The sequence below is a fragment of the Cariama cristata genome, unplaced genomic scaffold (genome assembly GCF_000690535.1).
Source record: "Cariama cristata isolate BGI_N322 unplaced genomic scaffold, ASM69053v1 scaffold40474, whole genome shotgun sequence".
NCBI lineage: Eukaryota > Metazoa > Chordata > Aves > Cariamiformes > Cariamidae > Cariama > Cariama cristata.
In genome coordinates this window covers 2,511-17,583 of record NW_009615438.1, presented here as the reverse complement: position 1 = coordinate 17,583, position 15,073 = coordinate 2,511, and the positions used below count along the sequence as shown (strand labels likewise).

At 35.8% G+C, this 15,073-nt stretch overlaps 1 protein-coding gene across 1 annotated transcript in view; it reads right to left on the bottom strand.

Moving 5' to 3' along the window:
* LOC104161377 (titin-like) overlaps nt 1–15,073 on the bottom strand; it is a gene marked incomplete at its 3' end in the record, with an annotated part of 82,597 nt that overhangs the window by 66,556 nt on the left and 968 nt on the right. The window contains exons 2-14 of the mRNA XM_009699791.1: nt 11,876–12,079; nt 10,866–11,153; nt 10,008–10,096; nt 9,673–9,917; nt 7,666–7,954; nt 7,270–7,422; nt 6,670–6,789; nt 5,496–5,633; nt 4,535–4,672; nt 3,914–4,051; nt 1,753–2,028; nt 1,514–1,639; nt 137–418 (exon numbers count right to left, since the gene is read on the bottom strand). Of these exons, the coding sequence (XP_009698093.1) occupies nt 137–418; nt 1,514–1,639; nt 1,753–2,028; nt 3,914–4,051; nt 4,535–4,672; nt 5,496–5,633; nt 6,670–6,789; nt 7,270–7,422; nt 7,666–7,954; nt 9,673–9,917; nt 10,008–10,096; nt 10,866–11,153; nt 11,876–12,079 (2,486 nt within the window). The remainder of the gene's footprint in view (nt 1–136; nt 419–1,513; nt 1,640–1,752; nt 2,029–3,913; nt 4,052–4,534; nt 4,673–5,495; nt 5,634–6,669; nt 6,790–7,269; nt 7,423–7,665; nt 7,955–9,672; nt 9,918–10,007; nt 10,097–10,865; nt 11,154–11,875; nt 12,080–15,073) is intronic.

Below are 15,073 nucleotides of genomic sequence, written 5' to 3'. Positions count from 1 at the left end.
ACAGCAAAGTGATAAAAGTCAGCAGAATGCTGTAAATGTGGAAAATTGCAATGAGGAAACAGCAAACAGGTCACACTATGCGATGTTTTTAAGATGAAAGTCAGTTAAAGTGATGGAAATTTGCTTAATAACATACCTTTGCTTCACCTTCTTTCCGCAACACCAAGTGTTCTTCCCGCACTGCTTCATCTTTAATGCTTACACCTGTCTCTTTTTTAGTCTCAACATCATAGCGACTTTTATAGGTCTCAGCAGCCTCTCCAAAAGGAAACTGTGGAGGGGCAACTGGCTCTGCTCTTATTCTGACTTCATGTGGCTTTAGCTGAGGTGGTTTCACGGGCTTGGTGATCTTTTGCGCAGCAGAAGTAGCTGATAACTCTTTTTCCAGAGTAGCCATGGCAGATCCAGCTATTGAAACCTAGGGAACAGAAGACAAAGAGTTATAGCTTTGTTGTTCTCTTGTTTTCAAATGAGACAGTATGTTTCTTGAACAGATTGCGTATGCACCAGTTGCTTCCTTAGTTACTTATTTGCTGACACTGCAAAAGCTATATACAAAAAAATTAATTCTAGTTTTAGATTGCAGTAATAGAATGTTGGAGATATAATATCCTTGTATTATTTTTGATGTGCCTAACATTCAAATATTTCCTCTTCTTTTACTTTAGAATTTGGTCTTTCAATGGTCAAGAAGCTCTTAAGTGCAATGTGAGAAATGTCTTCTAAATTTATTCACTTAAGGCCTTAGCTTTCCATTTAATCAGTGTGATACGGCAATAAACAACACTGCTAATTACATAACTGTCTGTGATTAAAATAACTGAAGTGATTTCAAAATGTTATTGTAGGTGTAATAACTTTGGAAAACATAAATAAATCTTGAAACAAAAAATATTTTAGGCAGCTTTTATAGTGTTTAATTATGTTTGAGGAAAAAATCAGTTTATTTTTAAAGTCCAGTTGAAGAAAGTATGCTTGAATGAGAAAATTAATTAAATGGGAACTTCTAATATTATGTGAAGGAGTCAAACAGAAGAATGGAAAAAATTACATTAAAAATAGATGGTGTCATATTATGCAGTCTGGATTTTTTCTATTTTAAAAATTAGCTTAGTATGTAGTAATTTGCAAGGAAGAAAGAAGCACTATTTCCAAAGTACTAGTGAAATGATTCACATAAGATTGAAGAGGGATACTTCTGCTCTTTAAAAAATCTTACTTGTGTAACAAATGTTTACGATTTCACTGTATGATATGAAGTATTGAAGCTGCATCCTTAAACTTAAGTAACTAATAATTACAAATCACATTTTAACAATTCATGTGTCTGTTTACAGCACTGCTCTTTATTAGTAAAAATAGCCAACAAAAACAACTGTAGAAAGCATACAACTCCTCTTCTTCTTGGAAAGCACCATACTGGAGTTGGAGGAAAAGCCAAATGGAATGGGTGACCTACTGGTCACTATAGATGAGCATGCTGTTCTTCTTGGATAGAGTTTTCACTTCTTACCTCATATGTATGATCTGGTTTAGGAACAGCAATTTTTGAGACTGTGAAGTGAGGACTTGCTGTGCGGGGTCGTGGGTGTTCAACATGAATTGTTTTCTCAGTCACAGTTTCTGTCGCTCTTTTTATCTATGCAAAGCAATGAAAAAAGTTGTTGAGAATGTGATGCTGTTCTCCAAACTGAAACAGATTTCACTGAGACACAGTTTTTGGAAAAGAATGCAATGTAAACTGAGTCTAACCTCTGTTGATACATGAATTTCCTTCTTTTCAGCAGCTGAGATATGTTTCTCAGAAGGAACATGGACAGTTTTAACTTCTTTAGTGACAACATGACGTTCTGCTGGGGCCTCGGCAACATGATCTGTTACAGCGCGCTCTTTATAGCCATATTCCAAAGTTTGCTGCTTTACATAAGCTTCATCTGCTTGTTCTGGTTCCCAGGGTGATCGAACACGTGCCTGATCAACTGCTGCAACAACTGTAGCTACAGCTTCAGCCCTTTTTCCTGCTTCAATCTACAGATAACATTGGCAGAACTTATACAAATATTCATCATTATATTAAAGGCTTGCAATTATGGCAAATACTTATAAATATAATCCTCAGTAAAGTATATTCCAGACAAAGAGAGAGTGCATAGATACACAAAATTAATAATGTAAACATCAAGTATGTTCACCCATAAATACACTTCAGAGTTAGTAGATGAAAATATAAACATATTTTTTCTAAGCTCTACCTATGCTTGTGTGCTTTATATATATCAACATTTGTATACAAGCCCACTTTTAATACTTTATAGTCACAGTTATGACTACTTGTCGAAGAGTATGGCAGGTATGTAAATGTGCACACAATTTTAAAGTTAATATGCTCATCAGCTCCATATAAATTAAATGCTACTGAAAATGTAAAGAATGTGTCTAGCATCTGGTATAAATGTATTTACTAAGGAATATACCATAAAAATTTTTACCACAGGCATATCTGTTAATTCAGTGATAAACTATTTTAAATGATTTTACGAAAGAAGGAAAACTGAGATTTCTGAGAAACTGGAAACAATGCATTTGTAGCAGGACTTTTATTTGTTTCTACTAACTGATAAATACTGTCAGCTTCTATGTTATGAGGGTCCAAATTTCTGCCCAGTCAGCTAACAGTAGGTAATAGGATGATTCCTACTAGTGTTTATTATTACTGTCATCACTGATCTGGATGTAGCAACAGAGCATGTAAAATGTATGCCTTGTAGACGGGAAAAAACTAATAGATAATTTTAAAATCATTATCACATTAAACTAAAATAACTTAAGTGAGGCCAAAATGTGATTTTTTTACAGAGATTTTGTTTTATTATTAAAGTAGCATTTAGGTAACAGGGACCTCTTACTCAGTATCATTGCAGATTTCAAAATCATTGTTTATACGAACTTGAATTTGGCCCTAAATTTACACCATCTAACAAGTAACTGTAACCTCTTAGCAGTCTGTCTCTTCTAAGTGAGTTTTATATGCTATGCTCTTTTAATTGTACTTTATGAAAGTTTTTTATAAATGTAGCATACTGTTTCTAACAACATAGACAGATAGACGCTGTTGGCAACCATGCTGTTCTTCCACATGTGAGAGTTCCTGGCTATATTATAATAGGAAAGTTTTTCTACTGTGGGAGTCATAGAATCATAGAATCATTACGGTTGGAAGAGACCTCAAAGATTATCAAGTCCAACCGTATACCTGATGCTACCATGCCCGCTAAACCCACTAAACCATGTCTCGAAGTGCCACATCTAAACGTTTTTTGAACACCTCCAGTGACGATGAGTCCACCACCTCCCTGGGGAGCCCGTTCCAGTACCTAACGAGTCTTACAGCGAAGAAGTTCTTCCTAATATCCAACCTGAACCACCCCTGGCACAACTTGAGACCTGCTGGACCAAAGCAGTGTCAACAAGTGTCTGATTATCAGAAGTAATAAACTGGACAGACTTGAAAGGGTGTTAAGATTTGTATTGTACAAAGAACAGTACTATTAAAACTTTAATAGAGAGAGAGTTTCATCTGACAACCATAAAATTGCAAGGAATCATCTTGTAGGAAAAAAGATTGCAGAGTCAGAAATTTGAACAAGTAAACACTAATTGAAAGTCATTTCACTGAGAAATCCAACTGTAGCCTTACAAGTGGCATTTCCTAACAGGGTGAGACATAAACCTCTTTATTACTAGAAACTTAACACACTGACTCTGTTACTTGACAATCATCCCACTTAACTGGTATATTATCGGGAATTAATTTGAAGGCATTCTATTGTACCCAAGTAACTCTTAAAAGGTGAGGACTGTAGATAAAACAAATTGTAACAGTGCATTTCACATCTGCAACAGCTATATTCACCTGATCATAAGCCAGATGAATTTGTTCTTGCTTGGCTGTAATTTCTTCTCTAGTTCTGGACACTGTGACTGGTGCTTTGGTTTTATCAGTGGCAATTACTTTCGGAACTACAGTAGTTTTCTTAGCTTCCTTTTTAATCTAATTATTATAGCAGAAATAGAAGTTTCAGTTATATATGATCTTGAAAGATATTTGAACAATGGGAAAGCATTTTGGAACGGGAACAGGGAAGGAGAATTAAGGGGTTAGAACCTTGTGCACTGCACACTGCTCTGTATTACATGTATGCTGATAAGTATTGTTACATCCTGACATCTATTTAAATAAAAGTAATGGTTTAAAAAAAAAATAATGTTAAAATGCATTTCAGGAGTCAGTCACTTCATTTCAAAGGTCAGTCAGAAGACAATTATAGGCATCCTGTTAATGAAAACAGTTAAGAGAGAATGATAGAGGTGGAATGATAAAGTCTAATTAACAGTAGTTCTAAAAGTTTGTAAGTGGAAAAAAATCAAGAAAAAATGAGCTGGAAATTTATAGTTAGTACTTTTTGAGGAGCACATACGGTTTGTAAAGAAGAGAAGATAAAAAACCAAATATGGTTCTAATAGTGCTATTCACCTTTTCATGAGTTATGCTCACTTGTTCCTGTTTGGTAGAAATTTCTTCTTTACTTTTTGATATTATGACTGGTGGTTTAGGTTTATCAGTGGTAATTACTACCTTAGGCACAGAAGGTTTCATATCTTCCTTTCTTATCTAGTTTTTATGGTAAAGAAAAATAATAATAATCAATTATGTCTGTTGTCAAAATTACACAGGTTTTTGGAAAAGTGGGATAAGGTTTCAGAATGTATATCAACAAGAGAAAAACATCACCTGAGAAACGGAATAATTCTTTTGTACAGACCAAATTATAGCCTATGTTATACACTAGCTGAATGAAGTGCAAGGTCATTAACATATTGCATTAATCTGTGTGTGAATTAGAGAAGAATCTTCCCACTTCCTAGTTAATTGTCATTTATAATTGTTATGTTTTGTAGAAACTGTTTGCATAAAAATGAGTACTACTGACTTAATATTTACTGCCATCAGTAGATGGAACTATTTCATCAGTTACTTCAACAAACAATGGTTCCACAATATGGTCTAGCAGATGCATTCAGTCCTCACACAAATATGAACTTCATTAAATCAAACTCCACACATAAATACCAGCTCATCAGAAATAATCTTTACAATTTATCTTCAGAAATCTACCTCCAGACAAAAAGCAAAGGTCACTGAGCATCAGATGAAATTCTCAGTACCCTGGCAATAAAAGCCATAATACTCAAGGGATCTGTAGGAAGGGCAGCTGCACTCATCCTCTGTAGACAGAGCTGCTATGAAGTCAGTAGAACTGGACCTACAATGCTGGGCCTATATTTGAAATACCATGCTTTATAAAGTTTTCATTTTGTAATCTTCTCTTCATCAAGAAGCAGAGCGAAGATATATAGTACATTTGATGAAGAATAAGGTTTTATAAACCTTTTAGAGTATAAGAATGAGTTAAATATCTGTAACATTTATTTACCTTTTCATGAGCAATGTGCACTTGCTCATGTCTGGTAGATATTTCTTCTCTAGCTCTTGATATCCTTTCTTGTTCTTTGACTTTGTCTGTGGCGATTATTACCGTAGGTACTGAAGTTTTCTCTGGTTCTTTTCTTACCTGGATGTTTACAAAATAAGAAGTTTAAATGATATATTGTTTAAAAATATAAGGTATGTGATTTTTGATACATTTGGAAAAGAGGATACAAACAAAAGGCAGGAAAAATGTCAAACTCTGGATTTCAAAATCATCTAGTCTGGAAACAACAATAACGACATAAACAGACTTTTTCTAAAACTTATATACATTTAGCAAAAAAACAATAAAACATTCCACAAATCCTTGCTTTGCTACTGAAAGTAGTAATAAAAAAGTCAGATTAGAGAAAAATTGTCCTGCATCATAATCAGTTTGAGAAAATGTAGGATGTTAAAAACAAGTTTTAGGTAACTTTTACTTTGCCAAGTTCAGTTGTAACCTATACATAAACATGTAATATTTTGCCCAGGTGGATTTCTGTTTCTCAGTACTTTAAAGATAGGTACACTTTATTCCTCATGCATTTCAGCTAGAATGCAAATGTAACATTTCTCTATTAAAGTTGATCTTCCATTAAATCACATTTGTCTGATAAAACACAAACTAAAATAATCTGAATTCCAATCACTTATCAGTATTTTCAAAATTTATTTGCATGCAGAATGAGTTTTTCCTACTTTTTCTGACCCACTGTGCTGCCAACAGACAAAGCAGGCTACAAACAGCGAGCTTAGAAACAAAATCAGAAAAAGAAATGGAAAATTTAAGACATTTCCTACATGTCAGTTCTTTAAATGATAAGAATACTATCTAGTAAATCACCATACTATATATAAAAAAAAAGATATTTTTTTTCCAAGTTAAAGTTTTGCAAGTTTATCTATCACATTCTTAGATATTAATAACAAAAGTGAAATAAAAAAGGAAAGACAGACATCATCAAGGAGAGAGAGGAGAATGACAGCAATGTAAACTAGAAGTGTGAACATATATAAAAGGTAAAAATGATATTATGGTATGTTATTTCTCTTGTTCGTAGGTTTGTCTTTTTGATGAGATATTAGATTTTTAAACAAAGTCAGGTATGATAATCATAGGTAACATCTGTATTCACCTTTTCATGAGAGATGTGCCTTTGTTCTTGTGAAGTAACAATTCCTTCTCTAGTTCTCGATATTAATGTTTGTTTTGTGGCTTTATCACTGGTAACTACTACCGTTGCCTCCTTTCTCATCTGATTTTTATAGCAACAAACAAAAAACCAAAGCCTTAAAATTCATTTTAATAAATTGAGCATCAAAAGAAGAGGTGAAGAAAAATAAGAGGAATGCAGGTGAAAGAAAAATTCTAAGGGAGAATTATTTTATTCCTAGTGGGGAAATTATAAATGAGATATTAGAGGAAAAACTTCATCAGTTAAGAGTAATGTTAGAGAATAAATGACAAGGGAGATTATAGGATCACTTTCATAGAAGGCATTCTTAAATTTAAAAACAGTTTAAGAATAATTAGTTCAAACCTGCTATGATGGAAAGCAGTGGAATATGTGATCCACGAGCATTCCTTTACAGTCCAAATACTCTATATGAGTACGCATGCTTTTGCAGTGCATTAGGTAATAAATTGTTAATTTCTCACAGTGAATCATGCCTTGTTTGCATGTTGGATGAAGGGATAAAGAGTAAATCATAGAATGTCTGTGCTCTATTTCTACCTGCTCCCGAACAGGTTGAACGTGGACTGCAGTCATTGCTGTCCTTTTAGCAGTTTGCTCTACAACACTGGGAGCTGGTTCTCTCACCATGGCTTGATCCACAGCAGCAACAACCGTAGCAACAGCTGCTGTTTTTTCACTGTCCTTTCTCACCTATATTAGCCACATCAAAAGACATTTTTTCATGTTTTGCATACATTCAGAAGAAGCACAAAACAAGTACAGAGACAAAATGTTGCAAAGAAGCATTTAAATATTTGTGGCAGAACTCTCTCAACAGCAGATACACACACGGTTTTATACACAGCCTCTCAGATTCCATTTAGCAGATCTATTTAGCAGTGGTCAGTCCACACATACAGCAAAACCAATGCTCTTTCCAAAAACAGACCTTACCTCTCTAGCACCAGCTGCAACCTCACCAGCAGTAGCACCACTAATGGTAACTTGCTCTTGGACCCCATACCTCCCCTCCCATCTTTCTTCAGTTCTTATTTGTGTAGCACTTGTAGAGACTCTTGTCTCCTTCATCTGGGCTTCTGTGGTTGCAGTATATCCTTCCTGCTTCCAAGGAGGAAGGACTTCGGCCCCAGCTGTTGTCACTACATGTGTTTTACGGATTGGAGATGGAGATTTCACTGGTCTAATAGGTGAGGTGGAGATTCTTCCAGCAGGAGAAACTGACCTAATGAAAAAATAAAGTATTAATATAATTAATGTAGTGTCATACAACGACAACTATATAAACAGCTTCAGTCTGAACTTGAATTCACTCCCAGTTTAGGGTACCTTCAGTACTTTGTAGTTTCATTTTTAAAAAGTTTTTGAGGTGTTCTACTTGTAAATTACACTTATGCCTAATGTGTGTTTTTGTCATACTAGTAACTGTAACACATCTTTGTAGCAGCTTAGTTAGATTTCCAAAAAGAAATAAGGGCAAATGTCAAAGGACATTCCACTCAAGCACATATAATTAAATATATTTAAAGTATGAAAATACATCATTAGTTTCCATTTGCTCTGTCTTAATTCTCCTAATAGGACTGATATAAAAGGCTTACAGGCTGTAAGTATTACATATTATATTTGTGATCCGGTCTCTGTAGAGAGACAAAATGATTAGTGTAACTGCTTTTTGTAAAAATACCATGTGGCAGCCACCTAGCAACAACATAACTGTATCTATTCCTGCACCACATCTCATTTTCATGTGTCATCCATCCATTCATGTGTTCAGACTCCAAGCAAGCTTCTGATTAGGGCCTATATTTTTTCCCATACCTAAATATACAAATCTCAGCCACAATAATTGGTAGCCACTTGGAAAGTGCTAGTTTCTAAATTTTGATATTCCCAACAATTCAATCCCGGGTAATTTTAAAGCATCTTTCAAAATGTTTTTATAGGTTTTCTAACTTAAATTTTGTTTGAGAGGAATCTTTTATGCTATATTTCCCAGATAACATTAACAAATTACAGCAGTAGAGGGCAGCAGCATGATATTTTTAGATTTATTTTCTAATGTATGTCTAAAAACGGTTTGACTAGCAGGGGAGTACAAACTTCTAGTTCCATATGCACTCTAGCTCTAGATGGCACTATTGAATTATTCATTCATCTATGTAATTAGTTATTGCTAGTTACTATCAATCTATTTCTTCCTGTCCTTGCAAATTATTCTCAATGGGGCAAAATTTATCAGCATACCTACCTCTGGCAATTTAAATGGGACTTTTCTGAGCACTCAGCTTGGAGACATTCCTTCCATGACGCTGGTGCTTCAGGATGCTGAAACTGCAGGATTTCCAAAGCAATTTTCTCTTTATCTGCCTCTCAGCACAGACCTCCTGGGGTCTCTCAGACCACAAACCCTGCTCTTCAAATCACTCACTTTCCCTCTCAAGACCTTTTACACAGCAGAGCTCAACTTCATTTTTCCATAACCACGTTTACCTTGCCTACCTTCAAAACACTATTTCTGCAGTTATCACTAGCACACACATAGAACATGTGTTCACTTTTTTTTACATATCCTTCCGTTCCGTTTGCCACTCATCAGAGCGTCATTCCTCTTTTTTCTGTTCATCTAAAATAATCAAGGGCCAACTGCTATACTGTTTTCTTCTCCTTCATCATGAACTTTAAGCTTCGAGTGCGACTTCAGCTGTATGTAGAGCAATCAAATGGGGTTTATTTTCTAAAGGGTTTTCTTCCATATGAGATAGAAAATTTACATAAGAGGTGTGCACTTCTATAGCACTAGCAAATGTAGCACATTTTAGCTCACCGTCAGAATTAAGTCAGTGCATTCTTCCATTTTATACTATGCTCGCATTCCACACCATTAGTGCTATATGTGAAAGTGATTCAAAAAGCAATCTTGTTTGAAAATAACAAGTTTACCTTACTGGTGAGGGTGTTGGTGCTCTGACATGTCTTACAGGTGATGGTGATTGTCTAACAGGTGATGGTGATTGCTGTCGTGCCATTTGTGCTTTTGCAGCAATTATCGGTGGGGTTGGTGATTTTGATGTAGGTCTAGGAGGCATTCGTGGAGGTGCTTTGTGTGGGAGCTGTTGGGCTGTCGCACCTTCTATGACCATTTCAACACTTGTAAGTGATCTGGCATCAAAGTGGGCTTCAGTCTTCTACAATGAAACCAAGAAAACAAGTCTGAGATACTGTAGAAGTAATGATCCACATTTTAGCCTTACCTGCTTTGTTTTTGAAAAATATACCTTTTCAATTCTGGCTTGTCTTGTTTGCGAAATCTGAGCAGTCGAAACAATTGTCTTTGTCTTTTTAGCAGGAACGGCTTCTTCCTCACCTTTTTGAAGAGAAAACATGGTCAGGAGAATTGCATATGGCAACAAACAACAAGTAGTTGCAGAAATAAATGAATGGTCAATTCCAATTATATATAAATTTATATAAACAACAGAGAAAGAATTAAGCAACCATCTGTTTTTCCTGTAGTATCTATAGACAGATAATTCCAAAAACAGTTGAAATAGTATTTCTGCATTACTATGTCATTAGAAAAAAAACAACAAACCAACCAACCGAAACAAAACACATTTATTGTAGATTCTTCAGAATCAGTCCTGGATCTTAAATGACTAAACAGTCTGGAAGCCTGATTGAAGTGAAATCCAAGCAAGACTGCTCTGGGTAGAATGATTCACTGCTATGATTCTCTATCTAAGAAATGTCTTCTTCCTTACCAGGCTCATTTACCAGACCATGTACAGTTATGCAGTCTAATATATGTGTTCTACCAAAGCCAGCTAACAAATACAACTTTGAGAAATCTACAGAACAAAATGAGAACATCTGAAAGTATCCCACATTTCTTTCTGTTTACTGTATCCTCAGTTTAAAGAAGACTCATTCTGGAGAAAGGTCCTTTTAAATTCTCAGACAAAAATCTTTGACAAATTTCACCAAACCCACTGCTTTTTCACAGCAAGTTAATAATTCATGAGAAAGAAGTTATAAATGAACTTATTGATATAACTGATGAAGTGGTGCATATTGTACCATTACAACAATGAATGCTTTCTTATTTTCATGGCTTGCAACTTCTACTCCGTTACCTTGAATTAGCAATTCAGCTGTTGAAGTAGCACGTCCGACATTATTTGTGGCATTTACTGAATAGGTACCGGAGTCTTCAGGATATGCTTCTGCAATTATTAAGCTGTAAAGGTCTCCTTCTTGTAAAATTTGAAAATCGGGGGAGCTTTGGATTTCTACTCCATCCCGATAGAACTTCACCACAGGTGTAGGGATTCCAGTCACTCTCACATCAAGTCGAACTTGACTTCCCTGCCTTGCAGTCATGCTCTGTAGTCGTTGCGAGAAGTTTGGTGGTGCTGTTCCAGCTGCAGTTTTATTGAAGAAATAAATAGAAAAACAGTAATGTCGGTTAAAAAGATCTGTAAGGACTAGAGATTTTCACTACTAGAAGTGCACAAGATCTATTTCTCCTTCACATGCTACTGACAGATCATACTAGCCTCTCAAACATTCAAAACCTTAAGAGTTGATTTGCCAAAATGCAAACACCTTTAACTTTTTTCATGTGTTTAAAATTTCTGATATTTCTGATTATGCCCACGATTGCAAATGTTTCTAGAATTAGAGGTATATTGATTATAATCACAGGTAGTAAGCACAGTCTCTTGGGTAAGGCCCTTTATGTGACTTATTCTATTAAACAGCATTTGTATCATTAAATATCATTAAGGGCTCCATATGCAGAACTTTATCCTTTCTTTTATGAGTTGTTTGAATGTAGCCAGTCTGACAGATCACATGAGCAGAAGTGCACCGGGCTAAGGCAGAACTTTGTAATTGTGATAAAGAGTTTATAAGATCAAGATTAAACTTTATACAGTTAAGGTGTAAAGGATGCTGTTAGAAATTACTGGTGAGAATATATGTGAATTCTAGACTGCTTTATGAAAAGGAATTTGGTTTAGTATTTCTTTGCTGATCATGTACTTCAGATCCAAACTTTTTTCATTATCTGTGACACTTCTGCTATCATGCTCTTTCTCACATCGCTAGCAGAGAGAGATGCCTTTCTGTAGCTGCTTGATACCTGTGACAAGTAGCTCAGCAGTACTAGTTGCTTGCCCAGATCCATTGGTGGCTTGTACGGTGTATCTTCCACTGTTTGCTTCTGTCACGGTGGGGATCACCAGTTTAGCGCGGCCATCACTAAACGAGATCTGCACACCGGGCAGAGTTGCAGCAGAGAGAACCTGGCCATCCCGATACCAGCTCACCTCAGGAACTGGGAAACCTAAAGAAAAAGGAAGACAAAAAGAGATTAAGATGCTATGAAATACCAGATAACCAAAATTACCGTAATACTTGCTCACATAGAGTGTAATGGCATAGGTACAGATCTATGATTATACATCCAGTGACACAGTGGTCTTATGTTGTTCAAATATATTATTCTTTTGTTGTCAGGGTCACGAGCAAGACTATTCTGGTTAAAAGAGTTTCACCTATATCTACAGCTGTTTTTTTAGCTTTAAATGGTGATTTTAGATTCCTAATGGAAGTACTCTTCCCAGTGTTCTACTCAGCCAACCTTATTGAGCAACTGAAATCCATCTGATGATCAGGTAAAATTTTTATATGAGCCACATAAGAGGACCAGCTAATTTAAGGAGACAATTCCAGCTCAAAGTCTTTTTTATAGTCCTAGAACACCATTTCTCCAAAATGAAAATCCCTGCAAATTTACTTCATGTACTTCTCCATTCAAGCCAAATCACCAATTGCATTGTGCAGGGGCTCAGCAATGAGATCTGAGACTGCACGTACTACAGCTGCTCTAATTTTCCCAGTTCCACTCTCTGTGGTTTGGAAAACTCCAGGACCACAGAATTCTGCTTCCTTTCTAGAGCATCCCTCCTATAAACTCATTGAATTTTTGGGGGTTTTAATGTGCCAGGAATATGACTGTGTGAGACTAAAATGAAAGAGAAGCTGAGGTATGTAGATTGAAGCTTTTACTTGTTGTCTGCAGTCACACCAGACTTGGTTAGGAAAGTTTTGAAATTTTCTTACAGTTGAATAACTGATTTTTAGATATATGTAAAATAGAAACAGACACACACACAGAAAGAGGATATAGCCAGTTTTAGAGAGGATTAGAAATCAAGAAGGTAAAAGTACATTTAAGCATTCTTAATTTCACAGATGCAAGTTATCAAAAAGCCCTGATGGGGCTGGTATAATTCAATTTTGTACTACCAGTATAGGACAATTGGGCATTATCTCCATAAACATAGAGTATCCAGCAGACCCTACCAATTTCATCCAGAACCATGTCTTCGACATTTGTGCAAATGAGTTTCAAAATGTTTTAAGCTAGGTAACCAAAAATCATGTAGTCAATAGTGAATTTCTTGAAACATTGCCAAAATATTTTATTTTCTTGGTGCAGCACAATATGATGATTAGCAAACACGAGGGTTTTTGTGGTAGGTTGAACAAGATCTGCGTTTTTAAAAATGGAGTCTACTTCAATGTCTCAAACTGGTTTGTTCAAGGAATGCAAAGTTAGAAGCCGTTTTAAAAATCTGAGCCCAAATTCATGCTAAAAGAAACTCTGCTTCACAAATTTACTAACACTCTGCTAGTCCCATGCCACAGAACTGAGGACTAAAAGGTAAGAACTACCCCAGATTATAGCTATTTTTGCCTGGACTATATGGAGTAGGGACTTACTTTTATAAGTGCCAAATTACACTATGATTTGAATATTAATTATTAAGACATTCTTTTTAATTTTAAAATTGTTCTTGAATTTTTTTTGAGCTTTACTGCCAAAAAGAAGAACATTAGCCTGAAGTGCAGCAACTTCACTGCTTGAGTAATTGAATTCAATGAGATTGTCCTGACAATAATGTAAATGACAGGAACTGCCAACCCATGTGCAATCTATGTGCTGCTTTCAACAATATGCAGAGTGTAAAGCTGTCTTGTATTGGGTAATACCCGAAAATATCAATTCAAAAAAGGTGAAGCAGAGTACAGGTTAGTTCTTTATGAACAAATTCAACACTTCATCAGTACTGTGGAGACATTAGGATGGGCACAGTTCTAATGCCAGCATCACTGCAGACTTCCTTGACACTGACATGCTGTCTCATGTCCCCGCAGTCACTGATCATCCAGTAGGCTTCCTCTGTGATGGTGTCCTAACTGCTCTGGCGTTTACTGCTTTTCATCAGGGTGTTCCTGTGTTCTGCTCTTTCTGAGCATAGGGGGAGGTACTGGGGATTTTTTGTCTGATGTCAAACCTTTGTGATGTGGCACTTAATTCACAGTCTAATACAACAGCATAATCCATTTGTTCTAGGTTATAGACTGCAAAATTGCATCTCAGTTGGTTGCTAAGCCCTTCTTGATACTCTTGGATTAACTGGGCTCTTCATGTTTGAACTGTAGCTCTGTATTAATACTTGACTTTTATATATAAAGGGGCAGTGTTATCAGAGAGTAAAAGAAAATCTGAATTTCAAATTCGCAATAATTCATGACAGATGGGAAGGGCAGATGATGTAGCGTAATAAAGGTGTATAGTACATTTTTAATGCAATTAGTTCAATAAAGAACACTTTCAAATTTTTTATGCATTAGAAAATATAAATGCCAAGCCACTGTCAGATCTGTCAGTCTCGGTGGTTGACTTTGGGGCAGGAAAGATATTCCAGAATCTCACAATGTGAATAGAAGCTAACAGGAGATTGCCTCACATGATATTTGAGACTAAACTACAAATATGGTATTTGCTATTAGAAAAACTGCTGTATCTTCTCTTAGTAAGAAGTCAAGTTCCCCTCCCAAGTACTCAATGATGTCACACAAAGTAAAATAGCCAAACCCACACATTAAGCCATAATATTAGCATCCTAACTTGTTCTGATGATATGTTTATATATTCATAAGTATTGTAATCATCAGTGGAAAGAAACTTTTCACAGAAAATTTACAGTGTACAGAAAATAAAAGGAGGTCAGGGCAATTAACTGAAGAGCAGAGGGCCAAATAAGAGAATAAGGCATGAAAAAATATCATGGATATAGACTGCAGGACATGTTCAAACACCTTGTGTGAGCCAGTTTACCCAAACGGACCACGGGATGAACAACAGTAGACCATAGATATCAGAGATTTATAGCTGAACAGATCATGTGTTTGCACCTGTCACAGAGCATCTGGGTATGTGTATCATCACATTCCTAATGCTTGTAAGACAATATAATTCCATCAGCAG